At 42.6% G+C, this 19,133-nt stretch overlaps 1 protein-coding gene across 1 annotated transcript; it reads right to left on the bottom strand.

Moving 5' to 3' along the window:
* Positions 1 to 355: 355 nt before the first annotated feature.
* On the bottom strand, positions 356 to 17,495 carry LOC131249023 (sesquiterpene synthase TPS3-like). The gene is made up of 7 exons (XM_058249592.1): positions 17,332 to 17,495; positions 16,815 to 17,073; positions 15,924 to 16,299; positions 14,984 to 15,202; positions 3,293 to 3,431; positions 1,513 to 1,761; positions 356 to 1,000 (listed from the first exon to the last, which is right to left on the bottom strand). The coding sequence occupies exons 1-7, from the start codon at positions 17,446 to 17,448 to the stop codon at positions 680 to 682; spliced, it is 1,680 nt and encodes a 559-aa protein (XP_058105575.1). The 5' UTR covers positions 17,449 to 17,495; the 3' UTR covers positions 356 to 679.
* Positions 17,496 to 19,133: the final 1,638 nt, after the last annotated feature.

Below are 19,133 nucleotides of genomic sequence, written 5' to 3'. Positions count from 1 at the left end.
GAAGAGAATGAGAGAAGATGGTTTTTCTTGACGTATAACTTGTATGAGAAAGAATGAGCCTTTATAGAGAAAAAAAAATGTAGCTATTGGGGCTTAAGGCACATGCAAGCAATGCATTAATGATCCATTATTGCATGTTGGCTCAATTAATATTGTGTCGGTTCATGGAACCTCTCTACCTACATGCACATGCATATGACCACATACATGATCACACTCATACAAAGAAAAACAAAATAGGATGAGTCAAAGACACCACAACGCACCGCACTAAGACCACAACCGTGGCCACGGCTGCAACCCACGTGTATGCGAGGCTATTCCAATGCCATACGCTTAGATTCCAATACATATGTTAAGTGAATGATTCTTATATAAATTCTCAAATTTCTCATCAGATCTCCAATGTGTGATTAAACTAACAAAATTAAAATGGGATTAATACAAGACAAAATCAAAATTTCCTTTATTTTCTAAATCCTTATTTTTCCTTTCCATTCTAATAGACGTGCCATTCCCACTTGGCCTAAGAGTTATAGGTCATGCTTTGAATTACATATATGAAATCCCCATGTACAATTCCATTTTTTAAAGGTGCTTTTGGTTGCACCAAATATCATAGATTTATTAATTATAAAATTTCATGAAATTCATAAAATTTGGTGCAACCAAACACACCCTAAACCAAATTGACGTGGCACTTGATTCTGCGCTCTGTTGGAACTGCTTCAACAAATAGAGACATGACTTGATCATTGGTTGCGTAATTGCCATAACCATCTCCATGTCGATAGGTACACACACCGAGTCTAGCCCCATAAATAATAACATTTGCGAAAGTCCTTCCGAAAGGAGCATCTTTAAAACTCTCTTCATTTAATTCCTTCCATGCATTGCTCATCAGATCCTTGATGTGTTCCTGTGCAACTTCTTCTGAAACACCGGTTTCATGCATGTAACATTCGACTGATTTTGGTACGTCCCCACGTAGTTGCTCTGCCTTTAGAAAATAAATTCACCAATTATCAATATTTACTGAAATAATTTGTTATAAAAACTCTAAAGGCATGTGTGGATTATGTTCCCTAATCATTCAAACTGGAATACGGTCTGAGAAAGTGTCTCAGACATCCCCTAAAAGAAAGAGATGGGAGGGAAAGAATTTTGCAAACGATATTTTCATTACTATCTGTGTATATGAGTGTGTAGGATGATCCAAACTGTCCAGCCGATGTTTTGTATTGTGAAACCTCCTAGGTTATCCATTCTTCAACAAGCGGTAACAACTGCCAACGAATTGTGTGAAGCGTACACACACGTTCTATTAGAAGAGTGGGATTGAAGTCCCAACCCTCAAATCTTAATAGGTCTGCTGAGCCCGACACATTTCCATCCATAATCTTGGATGGTTCGTTGGAAAGCTTGTAAAATAATAATAATAATAAAATGCAATCGATGTTAAGTAGACCATCTCTTTACCATTGACAACTATACAAAGTTTGTGCGACATACCTTGGAAGTTCCCAAATCATCGCAGAGCCGAAAGATCAACGATGACAATGAAAGGAGCTTTAGAGTGTGATCTATCTGAACAAGTTCATCCTTGCTCTTGGGTGGTTCGGTGAAAGTGTATGCCTGGGCCATTGTAATGGTTGCCCCTGCAGTAATTGTTGAAATTTTCAAGTACTCCTCCATTGTTGGTATGTGCCCTTTATGAAACCATCGAGCCTCTATGATGTAATTGTTGCATAGCGTTACCCACTGCATGTCACAAGATACGAGTAAACATTATATGCTAGCTCAAAGAAAATAATAACTACATGCCAAGCATGAGTGTTGAAATGCAACTAATTAGACCGATGATTTTTTTACTCGGCCGCTTAGACTGACTCGTTCAGTCGACATGAGTCAAGTTGTGACTCACTGAGTCAGTGGGTGATTAGTCCGAGTTGGGCCAAGTCATATTTCGGTAGTGTGACTTGTGGCCTCGAAAGGGATAAGTAGGATGAGTCCAATCAGACTCAAATGAGTCGGCAATCCATGGTTGGACCACTACATTACTGGCATATTGTTGCCAACATGAGTGTCTAACATTCAATCCATCCCAAAGGTTGGCCCACCATAAGATCACTTAGCATAGAAATCAAGCTAATCCATACATCAAGTGTATATTCTATTTCTATGTTGTGACCCGCATGATTAGAGTGATATTCATATTATTGAAATGTCTCTAATATTCTCCGTATCTCCAGCTCGACAATATCTATAACAATGGTAGCCATACCGATAACACCAGTAGTCTAAAAAGTTCCATGTATTAGCGATGTATTGTTAAGCATCATCAATGTATTAATATTACTAATATTTTCAACCGTGTAAATTCCAGGTGTCGCTTGTATTGTCATGTATTGATATCACCAATATTTTTTACCATGTAAATTCTAAGTGTCGCTTGTTATGCTAATGTATCAAAGAGATCTCGATAACATTGCTAATGTCAATATCGCAAATATATATATATATAATTCTATTTCAATTTTTCTTATAGGTGACTGATTGTACGTAGTGTTTAAATTAACGATGATAATATCAATCATATCATAATATTATCATTATCGTAACATATGTGATATCGAGACTATAATTTTTTATTTCCTTTTCAGTTGTCAATGATTTCTCTACGAAATATCATGTGTTATTGATATTCTAAAACATTGATGGATGTTTGGATGGTCGGATAGATAGATGGAATTGTCGGATAGGTAGATGGAATTGTCGGATGAATAGATGGAATGGATGGGATGATTGAATTAATTTCTTACGACATGATACATGCTTTTAGGCATCCGTTAAATGGAAACTTATTATGTATGTATTCTTTTACAATTTTTTATTCTTAAATATTCAAAATGTGAATTTTAGCATCTCCTGAAATTTAACTGAAAATTTTCACCAATTTTCCCATGTTTCCCCGATGTTTAACCACATTTCTAATTATCAGCGATATTAACAATGATGTCGATATTATTTCCATATCCTCAGCCCCAAAACTTGTCGCAATACTGATTCTTCGAACGCTAAAGTGGAGTAGCCTGATTTTCCATGCTAGGAGTTCTCAGTGGTGGTGCCAATTTTTTGGACAGGTTGGATGTTTTACCTAATTGAAATGTTTACACGCGCTCTCTCTCTCTCTCTCTCTCTCTCTCTTGCTCGCAAGCTATTTTTCCTCTAATGTAGAAGGGTATGATAAAACTTTGAGACAACTGCGCAACTACGCAGATGATAGCAGTACCTTTTCCTTGACAAAGTCCACGGCGTTCCATCCTGTCTCTTTCAAGGTGATATATGTCATTTCATTTGCAGTGTTAATTAAAACCATGTAGGCAAGCTTCATATACTCTGGTAGCTGATCGATTAACCGTAAATCCCATCTGCAGTCCAAAGTAAAATAAGTAATTAGTTGTCACGAATTTTAAGGGTGTTCTTGGTTTCACCAAATATCATGAAATTTCAATATATTTAGACTGATCGTTCATGAAATTTTGTGATATTTACGTAACCAAATGCAACCTCAAGTAAATTTACTCATATAACTATAAAAATTCTAGCTAAGACAGCATGGCCAAATTGAAATTAATAATGATTTTTTGGAGGCAATCAGACAATCATTCTCTTTTCTAATTTATGGTTACCTCAGCTTGGAAGCGGACTGTGTGGTGTGCCGCACAACACCACCGACCAGGCCCAAGCTCTGTAGGTCCCACTGTTCTATATGTATATTATCCATGCCATCCATTTATTTTTCCAAGTCATTTTAGAGCATGAGCCCAAAAATGATGAGATCCAAAGATCAAGTGGACCACACCATAGAAAACAGTGGAGATTAAATGCCCACCATCAAAAGCTTCTTAGGGCCACAAAAATTTTGGATCAAGGTTATATTTGTGTTTTCCTTCATCCAGGTATTTGTGACCTTATGAACAGGTGGATGGCAAATAAAACACTATGGTGAGCCCTAGGAAGTTTTCAATAGTGGCCATTCAATCTCCACTCTTTTCTGTGGTGGGATCCACTTGAGTTTTGAATCTACATTATTTTTGGGCTCATGCCCTAAAATGAGATGGAAAAATGGATGGATGGATTAGATCTCTTATGTATGTGATATGCAGGAACATGTGGTGTATACCATGGCCCTGTAATGCGTAACAGACGGTTCCCAACATTATTGTTATCTCCGTTATGTAACTATTTTTTTAATACCTTGTTATAGAGAGTATATTAGAAAACAAAACTCCTAGCAAAGCGGAAAAAGCTTTTTTGGGTGTGAATTTCCTAACAAATGTGAGAACCACTGGTGGAGCCAGTCCAACGAAATGTCCAGAGGGTTCTTCCTCTTCATCAGTAACATCTCATTCGACACAATAGCAGAAGACCTGTACAAGAATTTTGATAAGTATGGAAAAATCGTCGACATCTTCACGCCTTTAGATGGGAAGCTCCTATGACCTAGGGATTTTGCATTCGTCAGGTTCCTATATGCAGCAGACGCATACGTAGCCATGGGTGTCCTCGATGGGAAGTTGGTTAATGGAAGGGTGCTGAACATTGCTATAGGCAACCCTAGAAAGGACCGCCTCTCTCGTCACCCCTCTTCTAAGGGCCTGTTTGGATGCCTGTAAGTTGGGTAAGTGGGAAGTTACTTACAGGGAAGTCACTTACAGGCAGTGTTTGGGGGAGAAAAATCACCTGTAAGTCACTTACAGGCAAATCTACCAAAAAACTGCAGGGGGATGGGGGTGGGAAGTCACTTCCCTGTAAGTCACTTACAGGCTCAACGGTCAGATTTTTAAAAAGAGGGAGAAACGCACCAAAGGGGATTGAAGGTTTCGTCTCTCCATCCCAAGCACTCTCCTCCTCCCTCTCTGCAATCTCTCTTCCCCTCCTTCACTCCCTCTCTGCAATCTCTCTCCCCCTCCTTTCCTTCCTCTCTGCAATCTCTCTCTGTCTCTACAATCTTTTCCTGCAATTACCACCTTCCGTCTCTTCTCCCCCTAGAACGTTAGGGTTTCATCAACCCTTTTTTAATCTTTGAAAACAGTAGTGGCTCGACGTTACACGATAAGGCACGCTCACTTATACGCACCTGCGCATGTGTGCATTTTTTCACACGTGTCATGGACCTCTAATCCGAACGGTCCATGTGATGCAGCATCCCATGAAACCGTCAAGGACTAATTTTCTCCGTGATTTAAAACTCTGGTGAGCCATAGAAAAGAGAGATACAAATCAAAGTAGGAAAATGTTTTCTTTTGTTATGGCCCACCAATGTTTTAGATCAAAGTAACAGTTGGGTCATAGGAGTCTCATGGGGTTCAGCATCACGTGGACTATTCAGATTTTGGACTCAAGTCACGCGTGATGAGTTCTCAAAAAGTTCTCAAGAGAACTCTTGCCAACCTGTCCGCAGCTGAGTAATCGGCGGGAAGGGATTGAGTGCTGAGTGATGCTGAAAATATGTGGGGTCCACCATGATGTATGTATTTGATCGACACCGGTCATCCATTTTATTACTTAATTTTTTAAGTCCTGAACTTGAAAATTAGCTATATCCAAAGATCGAGTGGACCCCACCACAGGAAATAGTGTGAATTGAGTGTACACCGTTGAAAATTTCTGGGGGCCCACAGAAGTTATGGATTGAGCTGATTTTTTTCCCCTCATTCAGGTGTTCGTGATCTTATGAACAAGTTGGATGACAAATAAAGATCGCTATGGACGCTAGAGAGGTTTCAACCGTCCAAATCAGTACTTCCACTGTTTCTTGTGATACGGTCCACTTGAGTTTTGGGTATACATTTATAGTGGGCCCAACTAAATTTATTTAGTGTAATAAAAGTACACCAGCAACTGGGTACACAATCTGATTGCATTACTGGTAACACGGTAGTGGGTGTTACCCCTGCCGTGGGCCCACCTTGATGATGTGTTATATATCCACTCTGCCCAACCGTTTCTCCATTGGAGATTTTAGGCCCACCTTATTTGTGTTGCCGAGTTTTTCACTGAGGAAGTTTATTCTCAATGTTTAAATTGAGTTATTACTCCATATTATGGATATTTTGAATTCGTGGGCCCACTTTTATAACTCACTTGATGATTGTTTTAGCTTAATAATTATCTCAAATATTCATCTTGATGGGCTTAAGAAAATAACATATTTGATCCCATGTTTTTTTTATATGATTATAACATTTTATAACAATTCCCTAATCTAAGTTCTGCTTGATGTGAATATACAACTTTCTACCTGTAAGTAACTTACAGGTTATCCAAACAGAAAAACTAACTTACCTGTAAGTGACTTACAACTTACATCCAAACAGGTTACCTATGAGTAACTTTCACTTGTAAGTGACTTACAGGTAAGTCACTTACAACTTAAAAGAACTTACAGGCATCCAAACAGGCCCTAAGGAAAAGCTACCCCCTGATTGACAAACCCCTATTTCGCCGCATGCAAGAGGCGTCTCCTTCCTAGATGTTGCCAAGGCTCCTAACCGTACCATCACAGACCAGCCTCGTAGGCCTGACAGAGATTCAGGGATGTCGTCCCAGGTATTACACTCACCAGAATACCTCTCATTCAGGGTAGACCACAGGGAAGTGGAGAACAAGCAGAAACAACTCAGCCTAGCCCTTGTTGCCCACGTAGAGAACAAAGATGTTCCCCTCATTCGCCTCTTTCAAACCCTGTCATGGTCTAGGTATGTTGCCTCTACGATTGACATCTCTCGAATAGCTCCTGATCGTTTCCTGGTAATCTTTAAAAACATGATTGAGCTGATTTCGTTCTTCGCAAATGCTAGTCTACACGCCAAGATGGGGATCTCCAGAGTAGAGGCCTGGAATCCATCATCTTCTGCTAATAAGGATGGAACTTGGATTACTCTGTACGGGATCTCAGCGAATGCCTGGATTGAGTCAGTATTCATGGGATTGGGAAGTACGTTTGGTAAGGTGGTGGAGGTTGACAGATGCTCGACCCTTGGCCTCGTCCAGATTGGAGCTAGAGTCAAGGTCATCTTGCAATCAGGCAGGGATACCGAGAAGGTAGCTGGTAGAGATTTCCCTATTTGGGGGGTCCTGGAGGCCAACCACTTATCATCTGTTGAGGATTCTCATCCGTAAATCGACGCCATGCCTTCTAAATTATCCACTAGGGAATGGGTGGAGTGAGCTTTTTTCCACTCTCGACAACCCCTAGTCAGATCCAAACCATTGTTCCAGTCGGAAGCAAACACATGCCTAGGTGTTTGTCGAATTGGCGCTGAGACTTCCAGTACCTCTGGCCCTCAAGATGTTTAAGACAACGATCCAGAAGAAAACACGAGCCTAGGTGTCCGTCAAATTGGCGCTGAGACTACCAGCACCTCTGGCGCATTGATTCGGCAACCCAGTAGGAAGGGAGCAACCATACTCTTTCCCTCACATCGCTGAAAATTCTAGCGGTAGTGTGAAAGGCCCTCTCGGACGGACATAGTCCACTCAAGCTAGGATCACTGTTTGAGGAAACTGTGGAAGACACCGATGCTGTGGAATGGAATTCCTACCCATTACGTTCTAACTATAGGAGAGAGACAGTGGAAGATGTCAACCTCACAGTGGACCTCTCCCCTACTTTTCACACCCTCCATTCTCAGCGGCCGAAACATCTGTCTGGTTTCTCGACGCCTATGTCCAGAGTTAAACCTTCCTTTCCTTCATTGCACTTTCATGGACATGAGGCTATGATAGCCTCAGTCAGCTAGTTTAAGGGGCAGATGGCAGCCCCATTGCCAGACCCATCCCTTGATGTTGTCCAACCTAAGGGGTCAACTGACTATGAAGGCATCAAAAAGGTCACAAAAGTCACTCAGAACTAAGCCCAAGCTGAGGAGGTTATTCCCTTGCCTTTGGTAGAGATCCCGATCACAGAAGGTGGGAATATAGCTAATGAACCTCACTCTAAATAGTACTGATATCGCAGAAGACTCAAAAGCAAGTGGTGCTGCTAGGACAGGGTCGTGACAACCAGCCAGCTTCTTTAGGCAATGTAGGTTCGGATGCTAGCTAGAATGGTAGACTCAGAATACTTAAACGCCGGGGAATGACGACCGAACAGCTCCTTCATGGATTATATGCTCATCTGGAATGCGTGTGGCGTGGGCAATTCTCCCACCATTAAGACCGTGAAAAGGCTCATTGAGCAGGTTAAGCCATCAATCATCGTCATCCTGGAACCAATACTCAAGGACGAGAAACGAGTGTGCATAGGCCTAAAATTAGGCTACCACTCCTCTGCCTCCAATGCCTTAAAAGGAGGTAAAGTGTGGATCTATCACACCACTGCCTTTACAGTCGACCTCATTTCAACAACAAATCAGATGCTTACTTTTACGTTGGGTATCCAAGGCAGATTGGTTCTAACCATTGGTACTTTCATCTATGCAAAGTGCTCGAGGATCATGCTTAGGGATCTGTGGGACCAACTCACCCTGTTAGGGATGAGTACCTCGGTCCCTTGGGTGGTAGCGGGTGATTTCAATACTGTCCTAACTTCAGCAGAGAGGAGAGGAACCAACTCTTTCACCCCTCGCAGCTCATCCAAATTTGCTGAAGGGTCGCGCAAGGCAAGGCTAATCGATGTTGGATTCTCTAGGAACAGATTCACGTGGTGCAACAATCAAAGAGGCCAAGTGAGGCTTTGGGCCAGGTTGGATAGAGTTTGTTGCAACAACTTATGGCTAACCTCTTTCCCTTCATTTTAGGTGCAACACTTGGCCAGACTGAACTCGGATCACGTACCTCTCCTCCTATACTTCCATTCTCAACCAAAGACCTACCCTAAACCGTTTAGGTTCCAACGCATGTGGCTGCAGCATGATTCATTCCAAGACCTCGTGCATAGGGCTTGGACTGCTGAATTGTGGGAGACCTGATGTTGGTCCTCTAGAGCAAACTAAAAAATGTGAAGCGGGCTATGAGGAATTGAAACAAGGACACTTTCAGGAACGTTTTCCAAAATGTTAGGAAGGCTTGACCTCACCAGAGCAGAGGCATCAGCTCAAGGTTTGTATAACCCAGATATTGAGCAGGAGCTGCAACCGGCCAAGAACAGAGTAGCCCACTACGAACTATGCGAGGAGATTTTCTAGAAACAGAAATCTAGAAACCACTGGCTTCAGGAAGGTGACTGGAACACTAAGTTTTTCCACAGCATGGCTACTAAGCGAGCGAGAAAGGCTACTATTAGGGAAATCAAGCTGGAGGGAGGGTCGATGGCTGATAATCAAGAGTCCATCAAAAGGGTTGCAACATACTTCTTCTTGTCCCTATTGCAAGCAGATCCTCCATCTCGCCTGGGGGATCTCCTGGACGTCATCCCGTCCATTATCTCAGAAGAAGAGAACGGGCCTATAATGGAGGAGCCATTGTTAGAAGAGGTGTTGGTAGCTGTGAAGGGTCTTCTACTCGATGGAGCACCAGGCCCGGATGTCTTCACAGGAGCTTTCTTCCAGGGTTATTGGGAAATAGTGGGCCAGGGTCTTCTTCTAACTGCAAGAACTCTATTAAGAGGAAGTTCTATCCTAAGGGCCTTCACAATGATGCCGATCTGCCTCATTCCGAAAACCCCGTCACCAGATAAATTCTCGGACTTCCACCTTATTAGCTTGTGTAATTGCGTCTTTAAGATTTTTGCTAAGCTAATCGCTGACAGGCTGAGTAAGATCCTTTCCAGAATTGTCTCCATTGAACAAGGGGCATTCATCCAAGGGAGATCCATAGTAGAAACTGTATGTTGGTGCAAGAAATTTTTCGCGACATCGACAGAAAAGTTAAGAGGATGGAACATCCTCATCAAACTAGAGAGGCTCGAGTGGGGCTTCTTGAAGGTTATGCTCTGCCATTTCAGTTTTGGGACTAGCTGGATCAACTTGGTCGAAAAATGTTGGAGCAACTCATGGTTCTCCATCCTTATTAACGGGGAACCTTGTGGGTTCTTCCGATCCTCTATAGGTCTTCGTTAAGGGGATCCCATCTCGTTCGACCTCTTCACCCTAGCGGCAGAGGTGCTAAGTAGAGGTTTCGAACAATTGATTGACAGAGGATTATGTCATCCTTTCAAGACCCGTAGGAACTTCCCCCTTATCTCACATCTACTCTTCACAAATGATACAGTCCTCTTTGCTAACGGCAGTTGCTCTTCTCTGAAAAGGATTGCAGACTTTCTATCCCAATACCAAAGGGCGTCAGGACAGAAGATCAACACTCAAAAGAGTTTCTTCATCCTGTCTACGAGTCAAGCTGACTTACGTTTCAGGACTGCCTAGAGGATCCTGGGATTTAACCGGGGAGTCACTCCTTTCACCTACCTCGGCGTGCCGATCTTCAAGGGGAGAACTCGAAGGGCTTACTTCCAACCAATAGTAGAGAAGATACCGCACATAATATCGGGTTGGAAAGGTAGAATTTTATCCTAAGCGGTTCGTTCTACTGTTAAGGGTCAAATACTGCATATTAGACCCCAATTATTTCCTGGATTTACAAGCATGATGCCGGTTAATGACCTGAGTTAATCGTATTTGTGATGCAGAGTATGTTTACGAGCATGGGCTGAAAAAGATGTTAAAAGCATGGATTTAAAGCTCAGGCATTACCAAGGGCAAGGGACGGACTCCAGGGGACAAAGATCGAAGAAATTAAATGCCAGGGGTCCGAGAAAATTAAGAAACTGAAGCTCAAGTGGCCTGAAAGTCAGCCAGATTGCAAGATCACAAGGTTTCCACCATCTGCTTGGTTCGAAACTTCATACATGGCTTGAGGACCAAAAACTAACCGTACACGTCAAATTTCAGCCATTGGATCGTCGTGAAAGTGGCTGAACTAACAGATCAGTCTATAAAATCCTGATTTGGGGCCCACCCGCTGTCCAGATACGCTTTAACTTCGGCCCCTACGGCTCAAATGAAAGGGGGAATAAGATGGATGGTGTGGATTTCTCATAATCATTATACAGTGTACATAGTACACTTTTTGCACTAAGACGTGCATGGCAACAGGGACGTCTCTTCTTCAAAACAAACAGAACTCTGTTTCTGGTATGAAACAGAGACTGCGGATGATCTCAGTGGGCCATCATCATGGTCCAAATGCTCAATCCGAGCCGTCCATCATGCAGAGGGGCTCGATTTAGCCAAACCCATGTTGACTTTATGCACTCATGCACGCACACGTGTTGGTTTCAATGGTCACAAATGGACTGCCCTACAACTATTGCAGCTGATTTCTTTCGTGGGTCACGCCGAATCTGATCCAAAACCGTCCCTACCCAACTGAAATTCTGAGAGGAATTCAATGGACGGCTTGGATCTCTCATTTGAAATAGACAGTGGACCCCACCATCGTCACAGCGTAATAGCTACGCTCCCTGTTTTTGTCCGGAAAAACTGAAAATTCCGGACTGTTTTGCGAATTTGGCGAGGATCGGTCCGACGATCTGAGCCGTTCAAAACCTCTCCAACGAAGTGCTGAACCGTGGCAAGAAGACTGAACGTCTTAAGATTGGTTTTGTTGGCCGAAAAGATGAGCCGACGCAAGGCAGTTTCCAAGCTGGCTGACTGCGTGCTGCGGAAGGAGATGACGCACTCCGCGTCCGACTCCAACTCGGTCGGTTCCTTGCAACCGACCCATCCAGCGACGCCTCTCTAATATAAGGAAGAAAAGAGAGGGAGCTTAGGGGAGAAAAACGGGAAGGAAGGGAGAGGGAGCTGCTGGACGTGGCAGGCAGAGGAAAAGCTGGGGAGGAAGACAGGGAGGGCAGCCGTGAGGATTGGACAGGCTTGAACGTAGGGACGAAAACGTGAAGAAAAGAGGAAGGCGGGGACGTGGAACTTGGCTGCTGGAACGTAGCCGTGGAGCAGACAGGGAGGCTAGAGGTTTCTTTCCTTGTTTTTTTTCTCTTTTTCTTTTTTTTTTCTTTTTCTTCTTATTCTTATTTTAATTTAGTTATTTTTAAGAGATCCAGCCCATCCATGTCTGGCTGAACCTCTTAGCTAGGGCTAAGAGGTGAAGCTTGTAGTCTGATGGGGGAAACTTAGCTTGTGCCTATTGTTTAGATGGACTGATGTTGATTTTTGTTTAAATTAAAAGGAATACTTTCAGTTATCTTTAAGGGTTTGTTGTGACTGAATTTACAATGGATCTGCGATGGTTTTGAGTATTTCTTTTTCCTTTTTATGTTTATGAAGTCAGGAAGCCCTGTTGTTCATCATCGTTCCATGGGCATGGTAGGATGACAGTACCCTTCCTGAACTTCATACATTATTGGTTGGTTGGTAATTAGTTTAATTCTGTTGTCTACTTTGTCTCCTGGGCATGGTTTGGTGATAGAATCCATTCTAATTCATATACCTGTCATCTCTTGAAAACTATATCAAAGAAAGTCTAGTTGATTTCCATGATTTTTGAAGCAGGTATAAGATCTCCCTGATCTCTACAAGTGGATCCTCTGAATCCCTAGTTTCCTTCCTCTGAATTCCTTAAGTTTTACATTAATCTCTCACCATTATTCATCAATTTACATTTGAGTTTGATTGCATCTTAGGCTAGTTCTATTTCTACCTAGTTTCAGGAAACGAACAAGTTTCAGTCCCTGTGGATTCGACCTCGGTCTTACCAAGTTTATTACTACATCACAACCCTATACTTGGGGAGTGAACATCTACGCTGATCAACCATGTGTTGTCCAGCATCCCAGTCCACACTATGACGGCGATTGAGGTACTAGCTTCTCTACTTGGAGATTTGGAGCGTGTCTTCTCAGATTTCTTTTGGGGCTAGGAGAGTGACTGCAAGCACTACCACTGGGTCAACTGGAAGTCCATCGCGCTGCCTAGGATCGAAGGTGGGCTGGGAATTAAAGTCCTTAACAATGTGATGAAAGCCTCTAGGATGAAGTGGCTTGGACAAAAAAAATAATAAAAAGTGACCTGGACAGTGACATGCAGAGGGAGAGATAGTTGCTGGGCTACATTTATGAAGGGAAAATATTCCATTGACCTCCACTTAGCTGAAGTTGTGAGCCTGGCGACCTTCGCTTCCTACTTGTGGAAAAAAAAAAATCTGCGAGGCATTCCTAATTATCACTGCCCTGTCTCGCTGGCTCATCAGTCATGGTGATAGCTGCTTCTGGGAGGACGATTGGTCTAGTTAGGGCCTCTTAGGGAATGGAGGCTGCTAGTGTCTACTCCTATCCTCCTCCCCCAAGTGGGGGTAGACCACATCGCGAACGTAGGAATCTGTACCTCCCCTCAGGAGGATAGAGAGATTTGGATTGGTTCTCCATCTGGTGAATTCGACATCAGCTCAGCTTTATAGATTACTAGAACTACAGGGGTCAAGAATTCATGGTCCAAATGGGTGTGGCACCAAAAACTTCGGTCAGAAATATCTCTCCTCGCATGGAAGATCATCCACAAAGCGGTCCCTGTGGACCACATAACCCAAGCCAAAGGCATCTCCATGGCGTCCAAATGCAACTGCTGCCACCATCCTCTTTCATCTCAGGTGGAGACAATCGACCACATTTTCTCCTTGAGTGCCACAGCCACAAAGGTGTGGGATCACTTCCAACCCATGTTTAGCATTCTCCCTTCAGCCCACACCACGACACACGGTAGGGCAGCCAAATGGTGGGCGTCATCTTCCCAATCAGACCGCTTGCAAATAATAAAGGGCCTCACCCCTGCTTTCATATTCTGGGAAATGTGGTTGGCCAGGAACGTCGCTCACTTTGAAGACTCTGCGGTTTGCGCTGCCAAGGTGATTGCCAAGGTCCATCACTGGTTCTCCATTCTCAGCCCATCTCTCCCACTTCCTAAAGTGTTAAAGCGATTGATGGCTACAACCTTTTCAGCTCTGGAGATTAAGGGGGGACAGCAAACCAAAAATCAGTCCAAGTGGTCAAATGGGTTAGACCCAAGATAGGCTGGGTCAAAATCAACGTTGACGGCTCATCCCTTGGGAACTCAGGGCCTTCTGGGGTTGGCAGTGTTGGTAGGAACAGCGCAGGAGATTTCCTGTTCGCCTTCTCATCCAGTTATGGATTCGGATCCAACACTCAGGCCGAGATTAGAGTTATCTGGGATGGGCTCTCCCGGTGTGCGGACTTGGGTTTCACCAAGGCGGAGGTGGAGAGTGACTCAAAGTCTGTGGTAGGGACCCTCTCCAACAAATTCTCTCCTGCATGGACTATTTGGTATTGGGGAGCCAGGATCAAGTCGCTCATGGATATTATCGAGGTCAAGCTAACTCACATCCCTAGGGAGGCTAACGCGGTTGCTGACACTCTAGCTCGCAGGGGTAGCAACGGTCAGACGCTTAGATTCTTTTGGTCCCCGTTTGAGCTCCCCTCTATCATTAGAGGTCTATTATTTATGGATAGGGTGGGCTTGGTTACTTAGAGGGAGGGTTATTCTTACTTTTGTTCTTTTCCTCATGATAGGTGGGCCTCTTTTTTGTTTTCGATTGACAGGTCCGCCTGAATCTTTCGGTCCGTAAAGTTTTCCCCTTTGAATGAATATATCCTTAAAATTAAAAAAATAAAATAAAATAAAATAAAATGTGGTGTGTACCGGAGCTTTAGTGCACACGTGCATGCTTAGCATAGCTCTTCGTCTTATTTTTAATTTTTATCACTGTTCTCCAGGTTTCCATCTCATTTTTCAAAATAAAGGTAGATAGGTAATTTTACCCTTATTAGGAGATTAGAGGCATGTTTTGGTAAATATGAAACCTCAAAGCATTTTTTTGGGAAAACCAGCAATTCTGAGGAATTTTCAGGTAAAAAACATCATCGCCATTGTCACAATAATAATAATAATATTATTATTATTATTATTAACAATAATAATAATAAAGTCAAGCTGTTTGAATTAAATTATACCCATTAACCGCATCAGTGAAGAGTTCCAGTTCATCTAGCGAACCATAGACATCATAAATATCGTCAATAACGGTAATCATGTTTATTGCTTTGGTAATCGCCTTCCTCCATTCAGAGTATTTGGGCTCGTCAAGTAATCCAACTGAGAGTAGGAAGCTCTCCATCAGTCTGTCTCGGAAAAATCCCAGCTTCCTTGCTAAGTCCATAGAATCCCACCAACTGAAAATGTTGCAAAATCCGAATTAATCCAATGGATTATTGAAATATATAGAGGAATTATTATCGATCTATTAGTTATCAAGCAATCAACATCCATACATTTGATACAAATGTATAGCACCCGGTCCTTTTATCTTTTAAAATACAACGTGTATCGGATGTGGCCTGGAAATCGGGCCTATCCGGTGATCTTAACCACTGATTGAGTACTTTTGTGAAGCAGAAATGGACGGTTAGGAAAGGTCCAACTAACATCCATGCAACATCCCTGTCCCATGGGCAAAAATTCTCCCAATCTACGACTAGAATCAGGCTTGTTTTGGAATGAGTCTATCCACAGTGGGGCCAGTAGGAAAACAGTCCAGATCTGGTGGAGAGATTGAGTGCTTTGTAACTTAGATATATATTCACGTTTGGCACCATAAATGTTTACCTAATGACAGTGGATGTGCACTTCCACGTGTAGGAACCCGAACATGCAAAAGAGGGTCCCACCATGAACATTACCTGTATGTCATGAAAATCAGGCTAATTGAATCATTTGGTGGGCCACACCTGCACATTGAATCAAGGCCATAATACTTCTCGTGTGGGCCATCCAATGAGTAGACCAGCCTGATTTTTCGCACTAGTCAATCTCATAGTGTGGGTGGAAAAGACGTGATTGTATGACAAATTCACATACAATGATAGTATATCAGGACGGACTTATATTACTCACATTGACAACTCTTTGAGTTCCTCTTGGTGCAAGGATTGGACCATATTGTAATCCAACTTTGCAAATTCAAGCAAATCATCGTTCCTCCCATTCTCTTTCTCCTTGTACACATCTATGTAGTGTCTGGCTTCCACCCTGATCACCCTCCAATGTAGTGGAAGATCTAAGGCATGCGCTATTCTTTCAGCGTCACGTGCCTTGACGTGGTCCATCAGCTTCTTGAGGTTTGATGTAGAGAAAGCCTTAGCTTCATCTAATATAGTTTCCCCTTTGATCCCAAGAAATGAAGCTTCATACAAGCTCAAAAGGCCATCCACATCTTCACATAAGCTGGCCTTGAAACCACCTTCTCCTTCTTTGAATTTGGTGAATATATCTGCATATTTAACAAAAGATACAGGTAAATCAATTGGGAGTTACTTGATACTCTGGAAGTGGATGACACTTGATATGCAGGATATTAGAAATAGTAGATGTGGTGTATATTAACCCAAATTAAACTAAACTGTGTAACCCACTGTCGGGAAGTAAAAATCTAAAAACAATATTAGTTGAACAATCCTATCCTCTGATTTGTGGACACTTGTTTTTTTGAAATAAGACTCAGATTTATTATTTATTTATTTTTCATTTTTTAACCGTTCAGTAAATGTCCAGCAAATCTAATATTGAGACTGCACTGGTAGACCATCCTTGAGAAAGAATCTAGCTGGCTGCGTTTGGGTTGCACTGCACCAAATATAATGATATTTGGTGCAACCAAATGCACCCCAACTGGAACTATGTGTATTACAAATAAATCATTACTGAGAAAATTGCTGATCAACTGCCCATTCACGAAAAGATTTCAATAACTAATGGTGGATGATTGGCGATATGCCGGGTTCAAACCTGATGAAATGTAGCACCCATGTTGCCTGATCAGTCTAAAATAGAGACTTGCTGCATGGAGATCGTTCTTGTTCACCAGCTCCGCATTGTGTGAGTAAAGATCATCCAAAGCATCGTTGATCTGCTTCTCAAACTGGTAGGCCACGCCGAGCCGTTTGATGTCATCGATCAAAATAAGCCTATCCAGAGGTTCCAAGGTGACATCTAACGTTCTTTGAACTGCTTGTTTGAGTTCCTCGTGGCGATTGCTTTGCGAATCCTGCATTACCTCAACCCATTCATTTAGTGTTTGCATGTCAGATTGGATGATCCAAAAAATCCAAACGAGACCCTATTAGATATGGACCACTGGTCATTTATCATCCATTACATTGGATGGCTATGATTATATTATAAGGGAGAATCTAGCACATGGCTATGCAATTATGCAGCCATCCAGACCATCAACCCATACATGTACACATGCTAAAAGAAACAAACACACAAAAAAATAAACAACCTGCACTGCTAAGCTGACGTTGTAATGGCTCTTCAGGGATCGGATGCGATCGCCATCCCAAATGTTGGGATGGTAATTTGCAGAGCGACGTCCATCTATGACTGTCAGAGTTTTGGAATTCATCTCAGATGCCATGAAAATCTGGTTGTTAAGTGGAGTTTTATCCAAGAAGATGATGATTTTGTTTCCATGGGGGGCACATATATAGAGCATTCCTGGTCAGTTCCATTTCAATGTGAAACAGGAGATTTGCCAGCGGAGTGTACGGGTGTAACTCGTTTTACTCGTGGAAGCGATTTTCCTTTCTTCTTTTTTTCTGGTGGGATTTAAACCGTTCTAACCTCGTTCCACACGAGTGTATGAATGTAACTCGTTTTTGTTTTTTTTTTTTGTTAGCTTGTTAGTACACCCTACTGCAGTTTACACTTCACTATTAGCCACCCCCACTAGAATGTAACTCGTTTTACTCGTGAAGTGATTTTTCTTTTCCAAATTAGATTTTAACCGTACAAACCTGGTGGTACTCCCGGATATATAAAAAATCAGCCCTTTCCTTTTAACGTGGGTTAAAGGATTTTAATGCAACTCGTTTTACCCGTGAAGTGATTTTTCTTTTCCAAAATCAGCCCACAAATGGATTTTGACTAGGGCTGTACACGAACCGGGCTAGCCCAGTTAACTCGCTCGACTCGGCCCAACCTGGAACTGAGTTCGGTCCGGGACGGGCCATTTTCTTCAGCCTGAAACTAAGTTCGGGCCGAGTTCGAACAGGTCCTAGTTCGGCCTGACTCAATCCGAAACCCGACTCGAGCTGGCTCGAACCGGCTCGACTCGGCCGAACAAGTCCTAGTTTGGCCCGACTCGGTTCGAAACCTGACTCGACTTGGCCCGACTAGGCCCAACTCGGTCATATATATATATATATATATATATATATATATATATATATATATATATATATATATATATATATATATATATATATATATATATATATACCCTAATCATTTGAGACAGAGAAGTGAGAACGCTGCTCAATCCTAAACCCTAAAACACACACACACACACACACACACACACACACACTCTCTCTCTCTCTCTCTCTCTCTCTCTCTCTCTCTCTCTCTCTCTCTCTTTACTTCTGAGATAGTTCACCGCTCATCTTTGAAGTGACAGTGACTCATCCACTTCACAGGTGTCATAGATTTATAGTAATCCAGACCATCCAAATCGTGGGTCCCTTTGTAGATGGAGCAGAGTCCAAAAATCACATAAATTGGAAGGTCGTAACCATTTAAGTTTGACGATTGAAACATTTTAACCATTCATTTGATAGCTACTAACTGGATAGCTTAGATAGTTTGACATGTTTCAAGTTATGCACCGTCCATAATGAGACGTATAACTTGAACAACATAGATTCACCCAAATACAAAAAGGCATTATAATGTCCTGACGAGTTAGATTTTTTTATGGAGTCTATAGTTCAACTATCTAAACCGTTGATCGAGGGTCTTGTAATGGAACACGGATTACCTACCAAAGCCCTTCCCATGAACTTGCTGTAAGGGCCGAAACTGGCCCGAACTCGCCCGATTGCTGACCGAGCTGAGTTCGGGCTGGACATGTTGGCCCGGTGACCGGGCCGGGTTGGGTTCGAGCTGGGTTTGGTTGGTGACTGGACCAAGCCGGGTTGAGCCCAGTTCGACTCGATTCGGCCCGATGTACACCCCTAATTTTGACCGCATTGGCCTCCTTCTATCCTCAAATTCTTGAAAGAGATTCCACTTTCCAAATATTTTGATGGTGGTCTTCTGACA

This window comes from Magnolia sinica, chromosome 6, assembly GCF_029962835.1.
Source record: "Magnolia sinica isolate HGM2019 chromosome 6, MsV1, whole genome shotgun sequence".
Classification (NCBI taxonomy): Eukaryota; Viridiplantae; Streptophyta; class Magnoliopsida; order Magnoliales; family Magnoliaceae; genus Magnolia; species Magnolia sinica.
This window is presented reverse-complemented; position numbering and strand designations above follow the sequence as displayed.